The following is a 24,155-nucleotide window of genomic DNA, read 5'->3' as shown; positions in this document are numbered from 1 at the left end:
TCATATTCACGTAAAGGGATTTTCGCTGAAGTGATATAGACTCAACTGTAACTGAAGTACTGAATACTTTAAAGGAAATAAAAGAACCAGAGCATGGGATTTTCAGAAAATAAATAAAATGGCATTTGTGTGAAACATACATGCAGAATAATGTTCAGGAGGGGGAGTGAGGTTTAAAGGAAGGCAAGGATTGATCTACTTATGTAATGTTGGTTTGAACAATTGTTAAAACAAACAAAACATATAAATAATGCATAATGCAGAAATATAACATGTTAATATGGTTTGTTTTAAAAAGCACAATTTATCCAGCTGTAGAGGCATTACTATCTGTACTCATCTACACTAAAGCAAAAAGTTATCAGACCATAAAACAAAAGTGAAAATGGAAACTGATTCCATCTATAAGAAAGTGAAATCCAGCCAAAATCTTGAGTACCAGGAAACAAGGAAGAATGAATTATTACTCAGTGCTGGCCAGATCCACCTTTTCACAGTAGCGTATCTTAAAGCTCTTAGGAGACAATCAGGGCTGCCACTAAGCTAGAGACCTCTTAGGAAACCTGGCTGGAGAAGCAGGGAGGATAAGTAAGGGCTACTGTTTCAGCTGCCATCATTGGTGTCTGGATATCTTCTTCCTAAAAAACAAAAAAAAACTAAGGTTTATCAGCAGGATGGGAAGCATACTTGCCCCTTCACTGAGAAAATGTTAGTCATCCTTTGAAGATTCTTAACTATCTTCTGGGTGGATTAGACCATGAAGATCTCATTCTGGAACAGGGCATCTTGAATCTCGTAACACAGATTCTCATGAAATATGGAAATATCAGTCTGGCAGTTCTGTAAAGGCAAACAACAGATGAAGAGATCTTGACCAGTGTTTGCCTCTTCAGAATTGAAGATGCAGTGGGCTGAAGGTACAAAATAGAAAATGAAATCCCACCGTCAGGGCTATGTACAGGACCCTTTCTCTCAATTTCCATTCATCAGCATCAGGGATGGAGGCCCATTTCTCTGTGGACGTGGGAACCAGAGATTGTACACCAGTTGCCATCAAGGCCCCATATGGTTCATAGAGCTTGTGATAAATCAGTTGGAAAGGCTTTCACTTTATTAACGGCTAGGTGGTTATTAATGTCCAGAGCATTATTTACAATAGATACCTGTGCCACATAGGCAGTTCACAAGATTCACAGATTTGATATACATCCAACTTACATCACATGTTCCTGCAAAGAATTTCTAACAGAGTTATCTGGTTGGCAGGCAAACACACAAGCTAGATAGACGGATCTATACACACATGTATCATTTAAAGAGGGAGGAGCCCCATACAATATTTGCATGCTGTGTGTTTCAGGCAGTGTCAGATATGCTGTATAGATCTGGCTGATGAACCCTATCCACAACCACCAAAGCATAAATGAAATGGCCGATAACATGGCACATTCAGAAATGCAAAACACAGTGGAGCAAGTCTTCTGTTTACTGAAGGGATTCTTCTATTGTGTACACACATCAAGAAGTGCACTGCAATACAGACCAAATATCTGCAGCAAGATTTTTATTATGAATATCCTGGCAGGGCCTACCATACCAGGTTGTCCCAGCAGCAGCAGAAGGTCAAGGCAGAGCTAGAGGGAGGAACAGGCAGCAGCGATACCACAACTCAGGCAGAGGTGGGTGCAATATATTGTGACTCAGGCAAACAGATGGCACTTAGTCAATAAATATGGGTTATGGCACAGGCAACAAAAAATGACATATGCCTTAACATACCCATGCTATGTAGAGCAGTACATGGACAGGCCAAACTGTGCATCAAACATTATCACACCCACACAAGTTAAGGGGTGAAGAGGGCACTGTCTTCATTACTTGCACAGATGGGGAAACAATGACAGGGAAGTGCAACACTATGATCTGGAGTAAAGTCATGGGAGGGCAACACGGTAGCTATGTACTCTGGGAGGTTGTGGAGACTCAGGGATCACATCCACCAGTGAGTGGAATCAAGCTGCTAAAATGTGGCCATTGGCAGTGTCAGAGTTCAAAGGGGTACATGGCAGGTAAGGTGATGAACTATGCATCCACGAATGTCCATCCTAAAGAAGTGCATCATGTGCGAGTCATTTTCCATGACCTGGTCAATACCCATGAACGGGGTGGAAAGCTGTGTGCCTGCAAGTGACAGGGAAAGGGTGGAACTATCAGAATATGCCCATGCTGAGTCAGAAGAGTGCTGTTGCATGACACAGGTAATGACCTCAACCTGGGGTGGCAGGCAGTGTGCCCACAAGCAACACTGATGCAGTTTCACCAGTGGTCTGTTTAGCTTAATTTGTGATGGTCTGTGTCTAATCCCGCCACTCCCTGACCCTCCTATGGCCAAGGAAGGCACTGCCTGCACAGACAGATGGCAGTTGTAATGTGTCTCACAGAGGCACCTATAGAGGCAACATTTGCCACCGACAAGCTCAGAAGCATTATAGCCTACCTGTCCCTATACTTCACATCACTATGCAGTTGGTGCAAATCATCCCACAAGTCACAAAGCACACACATGTACCCTGTCTTTACAATGTCATGAGTAGCAGCTGATGGTATCAGGATCACTGACTTGCACATCCACTGACTAATCCCAAACATCACAGACATAGGAGGGATGGCCTTTGAGTCACGGTGGTGCTCAACTCTCCCACATCTATTGCCTATGGTGCGCATTCTGGATGCTGAGTGCCCTAGGGATACAAATAAAGCCTGCAAGGGACTCACAGGGTACAAGATGGCCATCATCACCTCATGAAGTTGTTTGCTCAACCTGTAGCTTTAAAATGGCTTCTGTAATGGTAGTGCTGTAGACAGTGTCACTATGTCATTAGACCAAACTACCTACATGTTACCATCATTAACAGCCACAGGTACCCCACAGAAGCAAACCCTATGCTAACTTCTTGTGCTAGACCCTCCACCAATGGAAACTATGAAAGTAGGAACACCCATGAAACCACTGTCTGTTCTCACACTTATTCGTCTATAACCCTGTGCTATGCAGACGACTACAAGTTAAGATACAGCTATAGCATATGCTGACAAACATTCCTTGTCATGCAAGTTGTTGCAGATGCAGAGCAGAGATGTCTGGAAGGACAGATATGTAAGGTGAGCCTTAGCCAATCCTTTCTTTTAAACATATAGTACAATGAGCTATACTATACTGCAGTGGTCATTAATAACCTGGTGTACTGGGTCTTGAGGCAGAGAAATAATTTGAAAGAGTAAGCTGGGATTTTTTGGGTAGGCAAATGGAAACATTTGTATTCCTTAACATGATAATAAAGTTAATTAGAAAGACATATGAGAGATCTGAGGCAAAAATTAAAGTGAGCGTGTGTGTGTGTGTTGGGTCCTTGAAGAGGGGAACCAAGCAGGGGTGTCTACTTTGCCATTTGTTATTTGCGTTATATTTAGAACAACTGGCTAAGAAAATAAGGGACTCAGAAATTCAAGGCTATAACTGATATGTTAATCAAGAAAAGTTGTCTTTATTTGCAAATGACATTATTTTGTACCTGATAAAACCAGAAAAGGATAGTTCAGTGTTGTGGACCATCCTGCAATAGTTTTGAGTCTTCTCAGGATATAAAATTAATGAAGATAAAACAAAGACAATAGCTGTAAACTAAGTACCTGCACACAAATTGGTTCAGCAATACCCATATGGGGACATGATAAAGTGAAGTACTTAGGAATATGGGTTAAAAAGGATTATGTTAGGGCAGCTAAGGATATGTGAGAAGAGACTTCTTCTTTCGGCTTTTCCCGGTTAGGGGTCACCACAGCGGATCACCTGTCCGCTCATAATTGGCAGTGGAGTTTTACAGTGTCGACTTGCCAGCCCAGCACCCAACCTTCCACAGAAGGCACACATATGGATGCACGCACGCCTAGGGTCAATTTAGAGTATCCAATCCACCTACAGCATGTCTTTGGGATGTGGGAGGAAACTGGAGCACCCGGAGGAAACCCACACGACTACAGGGAGGACATGCAGACACCGCACAGAAGGCACCCCAGCCAAAGATCGAACCTGACAGCCTCTTGCTGTGAGGCGGCAATGCTAACCGCTGCACCACCGCAGCTGCCCATATGTGAGAAGAGACTAAACAGAAAATAATACAAAAACTGAGAAACTGGAAGCTCTATTTTATGGATACGGATAGCAAAATACAAGCTGTGAAAATTTTAGTCCCTATAGTTTCATACACAAGTCAGGCATAATTTTATCAACTAGAGGAGAGGTTGTGGATTGCAATTAATAAAGAGCTGAAGGATTTTTATATGGGATGGGAAGAAGGCAACAGTCAAGTGGGATAAGTTGATCCTTCCAACAGAACAAGGTAGTTTGAGATTACTTGATATGAAGAAGTATTGCAGAGCTTCACACTTAAGGCTCCTATACATACCACAAATTCAAAGTGGAAAGGAATGATGATGAAACGGGGGAAGCTCGAGTAAGAGAGAGAGCCTGAGATTTTGGATGCAGATCCTTAAAGAGAATAACAATAACCATATAGAATATTATACTAAAAACATAGCAGAAACTATTCTAAGAACTAAGCCAACACAGGAATGGAGAAATAAGACTTTGTCAAATAGGGATGACTGCAATTAGGGGTACAGAGAATAGGCAAAAGGGGGCTGAAATTTACTGGAGAAGATTGGCAAATGATCAAAGGTACTGGGAGTAAATAATCAGAGAAGGAAGGATAATTTAATGATTAGAGGCTAAGAATAAATTTGGACTGCAGGCTAGAGATTGATTTTAATCCTTGATAGGGAAGGCAAATTATATGCAAAGAGAAAGGAATGGGGGGGGGGGTCTTAAGTGAAAGACTAAGAGTTTTTAGCAAAATCTGGAACAGAAGCTAATGTTAAAAAGGGGCAATTATTAATGCATACAAAATATTTTATAAATATATTTTATAAATTAATATATTTTATATTTTATATTTTTTATTTTATATTTTAAATTAAACTATAGGAATCAATCAGGGGAGGTTAGAATGGATTGAGAAGAGAAATCAGATAAGCAATTCACAAAGAAACAATTGAAGGATATATGTATGGCTGCCAATATGCAACTCAGTCTAGCAGATTTAAGATCTTTGCTTGGATGTGTTTGCATAGATATTTTTATACCCCATGCAGACTCCAAAGATTTTTTTCCTCAGGAAGATTGCAAATGTCAGAGATGTGATAGGGAGGTTATTAGGAACATATTTTGTGAGTGTAATGAGCTTGCACACTTTAAAAATTCCCTGCAGAATACTTTGTCAGAGATACTGGGAGAGAAAACTGGTGCAACTAAGGAAATGATTTTTGAGCTATGATACACAATCAAGTTCCTATACATATAAAGGCCTTGCTGAGTTTAATTTTGGTAGCTACCAAAAAGCAATTACTAGAAATTTTAAATAAAAGTCTAAACCAGCTGTACTAGAAGTAGAGAATACTGTAACAGAGACAGAGCAACTAGAAGTGGGATCTTTAGAAAATTGTAGGAGCAAATTACATAGAAAAAATGGGAATTGTAGGAAAAATACATGCAAAATAATGTTTTGGAGGAAAAAAGATGTTTAAGGGAAGGCAGGAACTGACTGAGTTATGTAATGTTATATGGACAAAGAATGTATAAAATATTATATTTGCTGTATAATGTTTGCAACTGAAAATCTGTCAATATGTTTTTTTTTCATTTATATAAATGTATGATTGCATATGTCATAAGTGATAATTCAATAAAGATGTTTCTTGTTTAACAAAAAAAAATAAATAACCTGGTGTTTCCCTTACTGACACATGGGTTGTTGGTGCCATGCCAGCTGCCACATCCAAGCCACCCATAAGATATTCGGGGCCACTTCCCCAACTGGTGAGTGAGGACATTAACTTTTCAGCCTCAGTAAAAAGTTTCAGTGATGGTGGTTAACCCCTGTGGTGGACCTAGTTGTCACAATGTCCTATGCCTTTTCCTCTGCATGGAGTAACAAACCAGTAACCTTGCATCAAACTTTTGTAGAGGCCTATTATGGCCACTTGCCACATCTACATTCTGCACCAGTCCCTGCCAAACTTGATCCCAATAACACTTATGTACTACGCCTTTGTCTGGGAGGTGCACACCATCTCAGCAGAGGGACTGCAGCAGGACTTCATTCTTCTGGCTAGCAAACTTTTCCAGCTACTACCTCCCCATGGGTGGCTATGCCCCTACAGGTACACATGACTGAAACATGTCAGTCAGTGGGTGTGACTGGTACGCTGTAAGATTCCTATACCTATGGCCACTGCCCCCCTTAAATGCACTTGTTTATCAGTTGCAGTTACTGCTATTCACAGGCTCTTAATTATGCACTGTAGCCATGCCTCAACATATAGTACAGGAACCCGTTCACAAGGATTACACTGTACAAAGATGCCCCCAGACACAAACACGCAGACAATGCACTGGCAAAACAGTGTCATGACTTCCCAATAACACATTACCAATGATATCTGCCTCACTGATTTGTTGTTTTTGATGAGGTAATTTACCAGGAAGGACTCCTTCTTAACTTTGTGGAACTCCAAGTCTACAGAATCTTTACAGAAATTCCCCTGTTCCCTAGTTTTACAGTGATAAGCAATATTAAGCCGACAAAGGCCACATAATGTGTCAGCTTTGCTAATGAGTCTAGTTACTGCCAGTCTCTGTGAATGACTGCTGTAGCAGACTGTGCTACTCAAACATGCTGATGCCAAGTATTTCACAGTGACCATGAAGCATGTAATCAGTATGGTCATAAATGGTATATGCAAGGGCACAATGCAATGCGTGTCATATTCAAACTTCTTAAGAGCCATAGTGAAGTTCTACAGGTATAAAAATACCACCACAGTGCAGCACTACACTGCATGACCTGTGATTCACAAATGTGTGCCTGTGCACACAGGGCTATCATTTTGCTCAAGCAGACCTAAGTGACTAGTCATGGCTGCTTCACTCACTGTAGAATGCAAGGCTCCAGTGAGGTATGCCAGGGAGAGCAAATTTTTCCTGTTCTTCCTGCACAGGAAATTTAGGGAGTGCCTACTGGATGGGTATGTTGGCTGAATGCAGAACGTGGTTACTTGAAAAGAGCTTGCCAGGATGGTAAGTGATGCCACTGGAATCACCCATTTTGGTGAGCAGTGCCAGCAATGATACAGTGATGTGAGGCTGCACCACCCTGACCTGCTTCATCATTGGGAGGCAGAGGTTGAGGACAGAGATGTCTACTTTTTTCAATACTACTGCTTTCTACTATCTTTACAGTTGTACATGTACTTAGGACTAACCATGGTTTGCAGGATAGTGCATCCAGAAGTACTCTACAATCTAATACAATTCTGGTGCCATGATATGTGACATCACAAGGGCTCTGAAGTCCTTCTCACTGTTCGAATATGATTATGAACTAGGTAATCCATGTGGGTATGAACAACTTGAGGTACACAACTCTGAGGGAAATACAAAAAGACATGATGGATCTCACTGTGCATGTGCCCAATGCAGGCAAGGCACTGGTTATGAGTGGAATCACTCCTTTGCCCAGAATCATAGCTATGCACAGTGAAAGGATGACTGACTTCAACAACTTGCTTACTACTTGGTGTCATTCCATGGGAAGACTGACGATACAACTTGCTTCAACAAGGATGGCCTGCACCTCTCATTCCTTGGCTTCTGCATACTGACTAAAGTCCTTGTAGCCCCAGTGCTTTTTTTAGACAGAGTCCAGCTAATGGACAGCCCAACACAGCAAATATCAACATATTTATTTCCAGTCCTAATTTGAACAATATCAACATGGCTCTTCTTAATGTCAAAAGTGTTAACAATAAATTTCCTGTCAGAAAATTAAGAAATAGCATCCAACAATGCATTGAGTTCACCTATAACAATATTGCCCAATATATTAGCAGGCAAATTTAGTACCAGTTTTAGGCTCCTACCCACACTGTTGCCCGCACTGTCACTGAGAATTTAGTTTCCACTGAAATCACTTTGGAACAAGTCTTAAAATCCCTGCCAAAGGCTAAAAATAAATATTTCCATGGGACTTGATAGTACACCAGGCTGCACTGTCATCAGTGGCATGTATGCACTATCTGAACCTATATTTGCTGTTCAACGTCAGCCTGTCTGCAGCTTGTTCCTGATGCCTGGAGAAGAGGAACTGTGACTCCTCTACACATGGGTGGTCCTTCTACAGATGCATGTAATTACAGACCCATCAGCCTCATCGGCCTTATATGCAAAGCCATGGAATGTATCACAGCAGAACTTTTGCACATATGAGGTAAATGTTAGTTGCTGATCAAGTGATAAACCCAGGTATCTTTGTTCTACAACTATAGGTAAAGATGAACCCGGGGGTCAATAATCATGTGAGACAAACACACGGCAGCTTTTTTTTTTTTTTTGCAGTTACTTACAAGTTGCATTTCTGCTAACCAGTTAGATAAAAAGAAACTAAAGTCACATTGTAGTGTGTCTTGCAACTTGTGAAGTGAGTTGTCAGAATACAGTACAATGATACTATTTGCATAAAAGGTGCAGATTAAGCATGGTTAGTCCAAATGTAAGTTATTAATGAAGGTGTAAAAGAGCAGAAGTCCTGGAATTGAGCATGCTGGTATTGTTGCTGAGAAGGTGACATTTTCTGAGAAGTGATGCCCTTGCAGTAAAAGTTCTGTTGCTTAAGGAAGCAGAAAACCACTGCAGGGCAAAGATGCTTAAACCAAAGTTAGCTACTGCTTTGATTAGGTTAAGGTTGATTAGCTAAATAAAGAGAGCATATATTAACTATCCTTTTTCAGTCCCCTCAAAGACGGAGTTAGTTACTGCAAACAGTGTTGTTTGTGTGCTAAATTTGTTTCAAAATCCATGCTGGACAGAAGAAACTGACAATCCCAAAGAAGTATGGGATGATATTAAGGGGAAAAAAAATGAAGAAAGAAAATCCAGGATCATGGCTCTAATAAGTGGGAAAAAGCAGGCAAACTACTAAGTGAGCAAAAGAAGAAATGATCCTAAAGGTCAGACAGAAAATACTGACATGCAAGCCACTATGGCAACTGCCTGATTATCAGAAACTTTCAACACAGAAATATAAGGTAACAGCAGGTGGAGAGAGAAGATGCAAGGCTGTGAAGGATACAAATGGATAGCTGCATGAGGGACCCCCTACAGAAGACACTGATAATTTTTCATTATCAGTATTATGTGCTGCGGTGGTGGTGCTGCGGTGGTGGTGCTGCGGTAGCGTCGTCGCCTCACAGTAAGACGTTGTCCTGTTCGATTTTCAGCTAAAGCGTCTTCTGTGTGGAGACATGCGTGAATGGGCGTACCTTCATTGAAGGTTGTGCGTCAGGCCTGGCAAGTCTGTACGTAAAAATCTACTGCCAATCATTAGCGGACCGGAGTTCTGCTGTGGTGACCCCTAACCGGGAAAAGCCGAAAGACACAACAATCATCATAAAGTATTATATACATAACAAATGATGCCGTAAGTGTTTGGTCAGCAGTTGCAATGGTATTTTGGCTACCAAGGTTAAGGAATTTCAGGCCAAAATGCTAATGCAACTCATCATGCTGAAGGAGTTGAAAGAGGTGTTATCTATGCAATTTAAGGACTCGCTACCAGACAGTGATGATAACACTTGTGAATTTCTGGGTGAAGAGGAGGACGAAATTTATGAAGTATGGGCTCAAATGATGAATATGTTTCTTCAAGCAGGAGATGTTCCATTACTGCAGAAGGAGGTCAAAGTACTAATATTACTTAAGGAGGGTAGAAATCCTTTGAATTCTATCCTCTTTCAAACACTTGCCTATCTTAAACCATGGCTATAAAGTCTTCATTGCAGAAATGACAGTCAGAATAGTAAGACAGTTACCCGAACTGGCAGATGATCAGTTTGGGTTTGTGGGGAGACATCAGACTTGTGATAATGGTCAATTAAAGAACTGACTATGTGCATGGAATGAACTGCTCAGCAACTTAGGAAGGATCAAAGTATGGTAATCACTTAGTAAAAGAGATAAAACATAGAAATGGGATTTTTACAACAGGGTAGGAGCAAATTACACTATCCTGTGTATATGGGAACTGTGGGAACACTACATGCAGAATAATGTTTTGGAGGAGGAATAAGGTTTAAGGGAAGGCAGGAATTGAGGGAACTTTGTAATATATGACTGACAATGACTGGAGAGAATATAAGTGATGTATAACGTTTGCTACTGAAAATATGTCAGTTTGGTTTGTTCTCATTTATATAAATGTTTGATTGCTTAAGCCATAAGTGATAATTTAATAAAGATGTTTCTTAATTAAACCAGTAGGATAGTCACTCAAAGCACACAGATTAACCTTGTGAATGGTCTTTATGTTTATAGTAAGGTCTATCATACAGATCTGTTTGCTGAGCTATGTAAATATTGTACATAATTCTTAATTTCCCTAGTTAGTCTTTGCTATTTAATAATGATGTTAGAGTTTTTTTTCTCATGTTATAGCATTACTGTAGGTTTGATTTCATTTATTCAGACAGCTGCTAAATTTGTGTTTGTATATCATATTGAATAAATACAGTTTAAAAAAAATATCTAGGTGTTCAGTTGGCAGCCTCAGTTGCTCAAGCAGTTACTGTTACATATGAGAACATGCTGTATAACGTATAGGTTAAAATCCGCAGACAGAAGATACTGATTTTAGATTTAGATGATAAAGTTCAGGCAGTTTGGGAGATTTTTCTTCTACCAGCACTGCATGTGTAGTAGGCTTAGGCTTTCTGTCTCCTCCACACACAATTTTTCTATCAAATTAGAGGAGTTACAAGATTTTTTTTTTTTTGAATGCAGGTAAGTGCCCAAGGTATGGCATGGAGAAGTTAATAACGCTCTGTTGGGAGTTCTAGATTTTCTCAACTGTTACATAGTAATACAACTATGATTTCTCTATTTGATCCAATCTGATGCAAGTCAGAAAAAATGTTCGCCTTATAATCAGGACAGGCTTCCAACAGACTGGCACATGGTTTTGGGCTAGAGGTTCAACATTTATGATACAAATGAGACGTGATTCAACAGAAAAGCAAGAATATGGAAGAAATACTTGATTCTGATCAGTTATGCTAAAGAGAATAGATGTTTACGTAATGTAGCATGTGCGTGGAAAGCACCAGCTTTAGTGGTGAAATACTCAACAGCAGTAGGCAGAAGATGGGGATAACCAGTCTTGGAAGAGAAATGGCAGTGTCCAGTTCTCATCCCATTAAAACAAATAAAAAAAAAACAGCACTTTGATGATTAAAATCAGTTTGGAATATACTAGGAAAGGACTTTAATATGAACAAAACACTTAGTTAAAGACAATGTGCTATTCACCTGCTAGTTATAAGAACACAGCCCATAGAGTCTACACTGCAGCAATCTAAAATTATTTAAATGAACAGTTTAAAGACTGTCCAATATCAATTGTACTGTTAAAGAGTATCATTTGTCCAGTCCTGACTAGTGTAAAAAGGGAATTCAAGCCACATACTGTGAAGCAAAACAATTTTTTTGTTTTTGTTTTTAAGATATATATTACTGAGTTTAACCATGCAAGGATAAGGCTTTTCCCCCTTCTCATATGGCCCAGTGTCATACTAAGAATGCAGGAAAACTACACACAGAATTGTCTTCTAAGGAAACTACAGTACTACAGTTTTCAGAAGAAGGCAGGCAAGCCCACAATGATGTTTTCATCTGCAAAAGCAACCTATCAGACATTAAATGACTGTTTCATTCTGAACAGCACTGTGTTTTAATTTTTTATTTTTCTGTTAGCTGGGTAAAACGGCCTTTTTTCAGACATGACTCAGACCACAAGGGCAAGATAAATTAAATATGTATGGAATTTAAAGTTCTCTGTCAACCAGCATGACACAAAATGTAGTTGTAGACAACAATACCCAGAGAAAATCCTCACAAACACGATGAGAACATGCAAACTTTATACAGATATTAAACAGAGGTGGGATCTAAACCCACACCAATGGAGCCATGTAGTGGGAATGTTATACTAAGCTATTGTGCAGATGCTTTCATTTATGAAACTTTTCTTGAAATAAAACAGCATACCCGACCTCCTGCTTTAGTAATCCATACTTTATGTTTCACATCAGCGCTGCCATTATTAACAAGAAATCAACAGCACCTTTGTAAAATACAGTTCAAATTCAATTAGGCAAATTAAAGAGAAATGCTTGGCACAGCTGATCCAATAACAAGTTGTTTATTCATAGCTTCATTCCATAACATCAGCTTCAAATAGTCAAAATGTTGTTCTCCTCCTTCTCACGTTAAACTGGCAGGGACAGTCTCTACGGAGTGTATCTGTTGAACTTTACCAGAAAACAGTGGAAAGCTCAGAGAAGAATGGGCTTTGTTACACCTTAACTCAGTCTGCATGATTATAATATCCAGATCCAAAGCTGCCAAATTGTGAGAAGGCAAGAGATGACAATCTGACGTCAGTGACAAACAGCAATGCATCTTGCTGAAGCAAATGATTATGTGAAATAGCAGAAAGCGCAGGAAGCTTTCTTACTGCATTAATTAGCAAAGTTGCATGAAAACGACATGTTAGTAAGCACTCCAATGCAAATGGTTAGTTGCATTTTAATACCTTCTCCTGTGCGTTGGAGGCCTCCTTACAACATCCCCTAGACTTCTCACAGAACTGAAAAATGAATAATGGGAAAGCGAATCAGTGAAATTAAAAGAAAGGCTGAAAAGTGAACATGAAAAAAGTTAAAAATGCATGGAATGAAGTTAGTGAAATAACAGAAAAGTCAAATACCAGAAAGTACACAAGTTCTTTGTAAAGTAGTTAAATGGTCTACATGTATTTTTTTTAACCATTCTGAGTTCAGTTTTTGACCAAAAAGGGAAACAAAGATTATGAAAGAACTGGGGAATTGAAAAACTTCCAACATCTGTCTGATACAGATTTTAACAGTTTTAGTAAATCTTTTACAGTACTACAGAGGAAAACAGCTGTAAAACACGTCATCATTACATCAGAAACAGTTACTCATAAAATTCATCTGTCACACATTCTTCAGATAAGTTTGTCTGGTTCAACTTCTGTTTGCTATGAATCTCCTGGTTAACAATAAGTTACTTAGGGTATTTATCACCTGAATTGAGCTTGAGCCTCCTATAAACCGCAAAAGTGTCTCAAGTCATCCCTAAAGTATTAAAAAGAAGCCCATGGCCTCCATATGAGAAGTACAGCTGTGTAAGTTCCACTTACCTGCAACAGTAGATGCTTGTAGAACATACTACCTAACTGGCATATGGGTAGCACTGCCCTGCTACCCTCCTCTGGTAATTTGTGAAAGCTCAGAACTTCTTCCACTGCTTGTCTGTGAGGGTGAAGAACCAATCACCTGGCAGTGCCAGGACAGCCCCTAACATTTGCAGAGAGAACCCTTTCAGTTTTCTAGGATCCAACAGGAGGATGAGATGAAATACCGAGTTCTGCAAACACCTGCTGCTCCAAACCAAAAAACACAGACACACACAACAAAAAAGATTGCTGAACCAAAACACAAAATCAAATTCCACAACCAAATACATTTACCCAACAAAATGGGAATGGTGGGAGGGTAATGCCAGTAAGCCAGTTTGATATATGAACATGTACTGTACAGGTAAGTGGAACTTTTCACAACTGCACTTTGCACAACAAACACACTGCCTTACTGGGATATGGTTAGATTCCCAAAGTTTACCTAACTTGGGAGGAGGAAGAATAAGTGTTCAAGAGCTGCTGGTTAATATTTCTCATGAAACCTGCTCTGGTTCTAAAAAAGCATCCAGTTTGTAGTGCTTTGGACAGAGGAAAAAGGTGCTGCCTCTAGAATACTTCTAAATTCCACTCCTTTCCAATATGTCACAAAAGAGGAAAAGGCTATGGTGGAATGTCCCTTTACCTTGCATGGATCTGTCTTTCTATGGTGGGTGTAACAAAAAATGGTACTTACATATTATCGCAACCAGACTGGCATCAGGAGAAGCGGCTCATTTCCAAGCCCTTCTCTTTCCCAAATATGCTGCCCAAGTTAATTCGGAAGTGTGCATTACTGAAGTGGGTCTCATTACAGTGACTTCTACTTCAAAATATGTACATACTTATAACTGTGCTACTGTCAAATGAGACAACAGCACCCAAGCACTTTCCCCAGAACATTTAAATTTATGCTGTGCGACTGGCAAATGAGATGGCAGCAGAGAATTACTTTTCCCACAAAAACTTAACATGTCTACTATCTTAAATGTCCAGCTTAAGTCAACTGCAAGACCTTAACAGCACAGACCTGAATAATCTGCACAAGTGAAATTCACATCGGTGACCCCACTGCTGCTGAGTACGTAGCCCACAAGAGAATATCCATATGAAGCAAAAATGGCCCTTACATATTCTCGCAAAAACTTTCTTTCGCCTCAAAAGTTAGCATCTTCAGTATGGTACATGTCCATCTTAAGTTGACTCTAGCAGCTTACAAGCACAATTCTGAATAAGCTGTACAACTACAATCGATGCAAGCGGCCCAACTGCTGCAGAATACTTAGGATACAAGGGAACAACCATATGAAAAAAAACGGTACTTGCGTATTACCGCATAATCTTTCAAACCAAGAACAAAGCTCTTAACAAATAAATGAACCAAATATCCATAACATGACAAATGCTGACAGGTTTGGAATCTGGTTGCGATAATACTCAAGTACTGTTTTTTTTTTCATATGGATGTTCCCTTGTAACCTAAATAGTCTGCCAGAGGACAACCAATGAGCAATGGATTGCTTAGAGACAGGTTGATCTTTCTTTGCCCCAGAAAAGGAAATAAAAGCCTTTCAGACTTCCTAAAGAGCTTTGTTCCGTCAAGGTAATACCTGAGCTGCCTATGCACATGTAAGGTATGAAGCATCCTCTCTCCCTTATTCTTAGGTTCTAGAAAGAATACAGTGAGATTAATAGACTGATTTAGAGTGAATTTTGAGACCACTTTCTGCATGAAAGAAAGATAAGTGTATAACACAACCCTATCCCTTATGGAAAATCAGGTAAGTTCTCCCACCATGACAGCCTGCATCTCAGAAACTTGCTTTGTAGATGTCATAGTAATAAGCAAAAGTCTTCTACATTAAGAACTTGAGATCAGCGTGGGCTGTTGGTTCAAAAGGTGGTACAGTCAATTTTTCAAAAATACAACTTAGGTCCACAAAAAGGGAATTTGCATTGGGGGGGGGGTCTCACATGCAACACCCCTTTCATGAACTGTTCTATGAAAAAAGAAGAAAGAGAAGGATTCCCTGGCAGAAACGGCCACTAAATGCACCTTAATGAACACATACGATAAACCATTCTGAAGTCGGTTACACAACAATTTGAAGACCAGAGGGATATTAACCTCAATGGACCTTACTTTTCCATGTAGCCACCATTTAGAAAATATCATCTATTTGTAAACATAAGATTTTTTAGTAGCAGGATTTCTGGCCTATATTAACACCTGCTGTACAGCTTCCTGAAACAAGTGCCTTAACAAAATTAAGCTTGAAGTTTCCCAAAAACAGAGTGCACCAGTTGCCCCATGAGACTGTGTGAGCTGATCCAGCGTGCGAGAAAGTCAAAGGTAATTATGCTTGGCCAATACCATTAACAGAGAGAACCAAGACTGCCTGGGCCAACAGGGGTCACCACAATGATCTTTGGCATTTATCTTGGAACTTTCTGAAATATCTTCGGAATCAGTGGAAAGGGTGGAAACCAAGATTGCCAGACATCCCTATTTGAGCGGGATTGTCCTGGGATCAGCAACTTGATCCTGAGTCCCACATTGCCAGTTTAAATCCCGGCGAAACAGCCCTCCACTTTTTTTTTTAATTGGCCTGTATACTGGCATATGGGCCAATCAAAAATCGCTAAACACGGAGCTGCTTATGTTTAATGCAGAACATTAGACAGTTCATTCTCTTGGATAAGAATGCTCCGTTTTGCGAGTTTTTTGATTGGCTCGTATACCGGCATACGGACCAATCAAAAATTGCTAAACATGGAGCTGCTTGTGTTTAATGTGGAACATCAGGCAGTTCTGCATTAAACACAGCTCCATTTAGCGAGTATTGTAATTGGCTCATATACCGGCATACGGGCCAATCAAAAACTGGTAAACACGAAGCTACTTGTGTTAAACGCGAAACTGCCTGATGTTCCGTATTAAAAAGAAGTAGCTCAGTAGGTCTGTGTTTTAAGACCTTTTTTTTTTTTTTGCCCCTACCTGGCCAGTTAGGAATCTGGCAACCCCGGTGGAAACACATATAAGAGCATTCTTATCCAAGGGAATGAAAACGCTTCTGTCCTCCAAGCACGGCTGCAACAATGTCTGGAACAGAATTTTTCCAGCTACCAGTTTTAAAAAGAGGCAAACAGATCTATTTAAGACATTCCCCACACCTGGACTAGATCCTTTAACACCACTGCCTTGAGCTTCCACTTGTGCAGGTATGCCCAGGATCTGCTTACTATGTCTGCCACAGTTTTCTGCTCTAAAGGTATGTAAGATGCCTGAAGAGTCAGTGAGTACTGGGAAACATTTTCCCATGCAATTATTGCCAAACAGCACAGAGGGTAAGACCCAGTACCCTCTTGTTTGCTGTGGTACTACATCACTGTGGCATTGTCCATAATCACTAAAACCTGGAGTCCAAAAGTGGTGAAGGACTTTCAAGGAGTGAATCACTGCCTGCCAACAACTCATTGATACTGATGTGCTTCCATGTGCCCTTGGGCCCTCAAGTGGCTTGCAACTGCATCCCCATTGATACATCTCCCCAGTTGAAGTCAGACAAATCTGTCAGAACAAATTATAATGGCACCAGAAGGGAGTAAGGAAGTCCTAGATTGATACTCTACCAATCTTTCCACCACTGTAACTCTCTTCAGATGAAGGGCAGCACCAGCAACTGGGATTCCAGGGAATGGAGATGCTAGGTCCAACAACTACAAACGTACCACTGAATTTTTCTCATACGAAGACAGACCAGTGGTATCATGAGAATCATGGATACCATCAGTCTAAGAATTTTTAGGAATTCTCTCATTGAGATTACACTCCTCTTGGAAAATTCCAGAAACACCATCTGGTACAAAAGGACATTATCTTCAGGCAGAAAGACCATTCTTATTGGAGTCAATCAAGCACTCCAGAAAGTTGAGTCTTTAAGAGTGTGTCAGACACAACTTTCAGAGGTTCAGCTTGAACCACAGTCTAGATCTTCTCTAATGATTCCAAACACCTGTACAAACATCAGCAAGTCACCCAAGTATGGAAAGGTGTGAATGTCCAGAGTCCGACAGTGTTCCACTACTGGAGCAAGGCATTTGGTAAACACTCATGGTACAGTGGACACCCCAAAAACCAATACAGAAAAATGACAGTGCAAACCAGAAACAAGAAAACTCAACTATCTCTTAAAAGGATGAGCAATGGGGATATGATGATAGGCATCCTTCAAGTCCAGGGTCACCATGAAACAGTTGTCCGGCAACAGAGGATGCACTGTCTGCAGGGTTAACATCTTGAATGTGGGGACCTACACAAACGTATTCAGAAAAGAATGGTCCAACACCAGCTTTTACCACTGCTCCTTTTTGGGAAGCAAGAAAATTCTGTATTAGAAACCTCTCATTCTTTCCAAAGGAGGGACCGATTCTATGACCCCTGAGTCAAGTATTTGCTGGAGAATAGGGGGGGGGATAAAGTATGGTGGATGAGGGGAAACCCCTGAACAGATGTGGGTATTCTTTCCACTGCCACTTGTAACCCATGCCAACAATGTCTAGCACCCATTTGTCAGAAACCACTGACAACCAGGCTGCCTTGTTGAGAGCTATCAGAGAGACGAAGCACCAGACATGGGGCTCATCAGCTGCCACATGTCATCATGCTCATAAGTTGAGAAGGAAAGTATCTTTTCTAGGAAAGAAAACATTCTTGTTTGGTTGAGCTGTCCTCTTGTCATTTCCTTTGACTGTCTTGGTTCTTGTTTGGCTGGGATTTCTGTTTGCTACGCTGCCGAAAAGTTATCTTACTTAACTCATTCACTCAAATGGAGCTCAGGAAGTTTTCCACTGTAATGTCCAATGGGCGGAGCTTAAGCCTTTTGACAGAATCAAATTATGTCCTCACATTTCCAACAAATGTTCATATATCTGGAACAATAGGGGTTATGACAGAAGTATAAATGGCAAACTCTTCAGCACAAACTATTTTTATAGTGGTACTATTCTTTAGGTTCGAGGTCATAAAGAATCCTTCACTGAGGTAGAGAACTGGCTAAACAACTACCAACTAATACTAAACCCCAAAAAAACACAGCTAATACTATTCCACCCAACCAAACACTGCAACGCCACCTTTACCATCATGTCTACCAATGGCACCCTCATCACTCCAGTAACTGAGACAAATCTCTTAGGCATTACTATTGATCATCAACTTAAATACAAGCAATTATCCCAAACTATCTCTAAAGTCCATAAAAAACTAGGTTGCCTATATTGTTGCAAACTATTCCTAACCACTGAGACTAGAACAATAGCCAGAACTCATCTCTTATCAACACTACTTTACGCCTCTCCAGTTCTCACCAATATTAACAAAACCAACATGAACAAACTCTCTACATGCTACAATAAAATAGCTAGGTTCGCTGCCAATAATAGATCACATTCCCACCATTGCCTATCCCTAACTAAACTGCACTGGTTAGAATTTCCAAACCTCCTACGCTACCACCAACTGATCATAGCCCATCAAATTCTCTTCCATCCGGGGAAGTGCCCTGCCCTTGCCCACATGCTAAACTTTCACAACCCTAAAAGGGAGCTACGTTCATGTATCAAAAACCTGACTGAAGTTAATCCATGCAATAACAGTTCTGGGGAGGCCTTATTCTCCCATGATGTTGCCAAAGCATGGAACACCCTCCCACCTGAACTCAGGCTACAAAGTCACACAGGCACCTTCAAAGGCCTTCTTAAATTACACCTCAGTACTAGCCCTCTCTGCAACTGCAAAGACCCCCCCCTTGAAGACCCACTTTTCCATATGTAAGTGACCCACTGAAGCCTTTAATGCATACACTATACTCTCACCTGAAATGTACTTTTTGTATATATTGTAAATAATGGTACTACCCCTGAGTATCTTATTGTTCTACATAATTGTTTTTTGTACTTCTTTGTTTCTCTTATCTTATATGCCAGTTTTATTGTTATCTACAGCATGTATGTACACTGTTATTTCTTTGGAGCTTTTCTCCCCAGGACTCCACTGAAAAAGGACACATGATGTCCAGTTGGACTTATCCTGGTAAAATAAATGTTAAATAAATAAAATAAATAAGTAAGCAGTATTTTCTAAGTCACAGTAAACAGTAACAATTACATTTGTAATATGTTGTAAACAGCTTACAATATCTCAATAACCACTCAAGTTACAGGCATACTGTCAGCAGCATTGTATTCATCTAGCTGAGAGCTTTCACATGAGGCAAAGGAGTTCTGTCTGTGTTACTTGGTTGTTGAGATATTTAAAAAATGTGAAAATTATATCTATATAAATTAATATTATAAAAACAACAGTTAATATCTATTTACCTGCACTAGACAGAGGTCAAATATTAATGCAGTTGAGTTTGCCATTGTGTAAGCTTTAAGATGAAATCTTTTAAAACCGTGTACATAGCATGGTTTTGGAATTATTGATGCAAATATGAACAACCAATATTTGATGCCTAGTGGTGTCAGTAGGCCTTAACTGCAGATGACCCTGGAGGTGTCACTTGGATGTAATAGGAGTTGGAAATATGTAACTTTTTAACACTCTTTGCATCAGTTTACCTCTGTCATTCCAATGTTTAAAGATCTGATTAGCCACAATAACAAACACAATCAGACTCCAAAGCAGCATTCAAAATCTCATTTTCAGCTCACCAGTAAAATTGTGGGAGTGCAACCAAGCATACTTCCAAATCACCAATGACAATGCTACATTTCTAAAATAATATCAGCTCCCTCCCAAAGCACTTTTTAAGACATATTTTGACACCTGGCAAACACTGGAGACAATATATTTAACATAGGCTTTTTCTCTGCAGGCAATGATGCATCAGACCTGCCTAAACTGTACATGCATTTTAACACAAACTTCCACATACAACACTGGTAGTTAAAACACTTTGAAAGCCACTGTGCTGGACTGTGCCAGCTTCTTTCCCCGAGATCCACTTGCCTAGTTTATTTTGAAGGACTGGGTTAGAAGTAATGGTCTTCTTATTAGCAAAAGTCACTGGGGACATTTAAGTAGGGTCCACAGACAAAGGGGTTTAGTGGCCAGGCAAGGCCAAGCATACCCTAAACTTCTTAAACACTTTCTTATGCACGATCTGAATAAAGACAAGGGGAATTACAAGCTTTCTTGAAGACATCCACCAGCGCTGGGATTAATGGAGGAAAGGTCTCAGTGTCTCGAACCTCATTCTCAAAGAGATTATAAACTCTCTTAATTTGGGGGCAACTGGAGATAGCTCCTAGCTAAATACACCTCTAAATATAGTCAACATTTGGGAAAAAGAAAAAACTATTTAAGTACCTGTTCGTCATCAGAGGAGTCCAACTCAGACAGGTCAGAGTCCTCAAACACATAATCACCTTCATAAGGAGGATCCTTAACAGATCAGTGGTGAAAGTGCCAGCATTACTAGTAACGCAGGTATGTACCCCATATTCAAATGCATGAACAATGGATCTAGCCATAGCTATCAAATGAGGTGAAAACCCAGTCAGAGACTGCTGTCCCACCGCCTGTTGGGACTTCTGTCTCTTTTTGACATATACTATACTAGTGGGAGAATCCCCTGGGGGAAAAGTATCAGTACTGCCAACAGATTCTATATTCCTAACTTCCCTTGCACCTAAACAGCTTGATTCTACCATACCTGCAACAGGCGATGGTACAGCACCAGAGGATGTGTCTAATCCTCATGTCACACACACAGCTGTGCTACTACGACCACCCCAGGGGAGCAGGAGGTAACAGGAGGTGAGTGGTCAGATTGCCTGCCTGAAGATAAGGCTACTGCAGATTCACAAGACATAGGCCGAGGCATACTTTTTGATTTATTCCTTCAGTTTTTAGGTGCAGATGGTGAAGACAGAAGGGATAGGAGGAATCTGAGTCCATCAAGTTAGGGAACAAGAAACTAGCCTACTGTCTGCTTGCCTCTCCTCCCACAATACTTTAATCTGGTAACTGTTTGGGCCAAATGTGGAACTAGGCCATCTGGGGGCTTGGCATATCTGTGCATCCATTGAGGCGGGGGGTACTTATGCCCCACCCATTTTCCCTCTTTCTTTACTGACCTAAGGATTTTGACTGGGGGTGGGCATGCAGTAGTGATGTGGCACATCAATCTGCCTCCACAGCAGCTCAGCCATGTCTCCACCCTTTACTTCTGTTAAGGCACACCTACCAATTTTCCTTGCCCAGCCAGGGAATGACACAGTAGACACCCATAGGTCCATCCATCCACCCCAGGATAGCAGTGCCCATTCCACCCTGCCACTTCCATCAGTCACCCTAGCCACTAATCAAACCTGGATTGTCTGGGTCGTGGTCAGGGCTTTATCCACTGGAGCTGCTTTCTATTATCCTCTCTTAAGTGATGAAACAAGGCAGGATGTGTGTAGACTGGCAGCAAATTTTACTTAAAATTCTAGTGATGTAATCAAAGGAGAAATGCGAAATGGATACATAAGAAACCTCACCACCTACAGGGCCTATTACCATTCCAGGGGATTGTGTAAGTCCAATTATTACTGATACATTGGTTAACAAGGCTTTATCTAAAGCTAAAAACACTGCCTCCATGGGACCAGATGGTGTCCCAGGCTGTGTCATACACGAGCTCAAAAAGGAATTAACCTTGCATCTTAATACCCTGTTCAGTCTCAGCCTTTCCACAGGATATGTGCCCATAGAATGGTGCATGGCAATGGTGGTCCCGCTACACAAGGATGGGGCCACAACTGACCCTGGGAACTACCGACCAATGAGCCTGACCAGTCTGATCTGTAAGGCTATGGAGCGAATCATTATGGAACTCATAAATGGAGAGATTGGGAACCTCCAGTCACTGGACCCCACACAGTTCGGCTTCGTCAAGGGCAGATCATGCCTCCTGAACCTGGTGGATTTCTTTGAGACAGTTACTCAGGCTATAGATAAGGGAAAGGAGGTACACACGGCTTACCTTGACCTTGCTAAAGCATTTGACACCATTCCCCATTCAGATATTATTGATAAGCTCACCGGCCTGGGCATAAACCCTTATGTTACAAGATGGATCGCAAACTGGCTCTCAGACAGATCCCATAAAGTAAGAGTAGCGGGATCTATGTCCGAATCCAGACCAGTAATGAGTGGTGTGCCTCAGGGCTCTGTCCTGGGGCCCTTCCTGTTTGGCATATACTTCTCAGAAGTACAGGCAAGCACGGAAGGGCTGTGGCTGACTAAGTTTGCGGATGACTGCAAACTGGGTGCTATAATAGAGTCTCCGGCTGACATGGAGATCCTCCAGAAGGGCTTAAGTGAGACTGATGCATGGTGTCAAAGCCATGGTCTCAAGCTAAATGCAAAAAAATGCGTAGTAATCCCCTTTGAAAAAACAGAGTACCCGCAAACTACAACATAGGAGGTAATCCCCTGAAATCTGAAGAAGTAAGGGATCTAAGGACCCAAGTAGATAGTCAGCTTTCCTTTGATAACCATGTTGCCAAAGTGGTTAGAAAATCCTTCTATGTGACCCATCTGATCACGAAAGAGTTTGCATCAAGATCTAAGGATGTAATGGTGCCCCTCTACTCTTCCCTCATCAGACCCATTATTGAGTACAATGCACCAATTGGAATGTACCTGGCTAGACATCTCCAGCAGCTGGAGAGACCACAGAGGTACCTAACCAAGAGGATTACTGGCCTCAAACAGTTTCCCTATGCAGCACGATTGAAAAAGCTAAGACTGTTCTCTGTTGCATACCGCTTTCTCAGAGGCGATCTCTGTCTAACATACAGAGCCATGTCCAACCCAGAATTGTTGAACATGCTCCATCTTAGCAAAACCAAATCTACTTGAGCTACACACTCTAGGGATATAAACCTCAACACAACAATGAATAGAACATGCTGGAGGGATAGATTCCCTTCACAGAGACTTCCCTTACTATGGAACAGGGTCCCGATTTATATAAGACAGAGCCCCTCACTATCACTCTTCAAGAGGAACCTTGATGAGTGGATGGGTAACAGAAAGTTCACACCGGGGATCACACCAACAGCACTACTAGATAGGGGCCAAGGGTACTAGCTGCTAGTACAAGGGTCTAGGGAACTACTAAAGGGGCGGTGAATACCGCACAACGTGGCTGGGCTAATATATGCCTTCGGGCAGATAGCCCAGTACCAACCTATGAACCTATACAATTGTGCACTTAGCATAGCAATAGATTTGTGATCTGATGCTGTCTCTTCAATCAGTTCTTCAATAGCTGGCAGTTCCAGGATCTGACTTTGGCCACTCTAGACTTCGGAACCAAAGTTCAGGCTCCTCGCCTTACCCATAATCCCTTCATGCCCCTGAAGTTACCTCAGATGGGGTTTGCCCAAACACCAACTAATGGACAAAGGACCCACTCCTCAGAGACTAGAATTCATAAATTTAGTACATTAGCTTATACTATGCTCTGGAGCTTAAAGAGAATATGAAAAATAAAAAAGGAGTACAGTCATACTATAAACCATGAAATAATAACTACAAAAACAAGGGAAGGAGGGAGAGAGTTTAATAAACGATGGAAGCAGACAACACAAATCTATCATTATGATAAACACATAACTTTCTTATCTGATGATGTCTCTTCAATCTGTTCCTCAATAGTTGGTAAAGAG

General features: G+C 40.9%; 1 protein-coding gene across 1 annotated transcript in view; it reads right to left on the bottom strand.

The window, feature by feature from the left end:
- AKAP13 (A-kinase anchoring protein 13) overlaps nucleotides 1–24,155 on the bottom strand; it is a 2,349,678-nt gene that overhangs the window by 1,113,957 nt on the left and 1,211,566 nt on the right. Inside the window, exon 6 of the mRNA XM_044078370.1 lies at nucleotides 12,762–12,815. Coding sequence (XP_043934305.1) covers nucleotides 12,762–12,815 — 54 coding nt within the window. The remainder of the gene's footprint in view (nucleotides 1–12,761; nucleotides 12,816–24,155) is intronic.

The sequence above is a fragment of the Protopterus annectens genome, chromosome 7.part0 (assembly GCF_019279795.1).
Source record: "Protopterus annectens isolate FY-2018-M chromosome 7.part0, PAN1.0, whole genome shotgun sequence".
Classification (NCBI taxonomy): Eukaryota; Metazoa; Chordata; order Ceratodontiformes; family Protopteridae; genus Protopterus; species Protopterus annectens.
The sequence above is the reverse complement of the archived record's forward strand: the minus strand, read 5'-3'. Positions and strand labels throughout refer to the sequence as shown.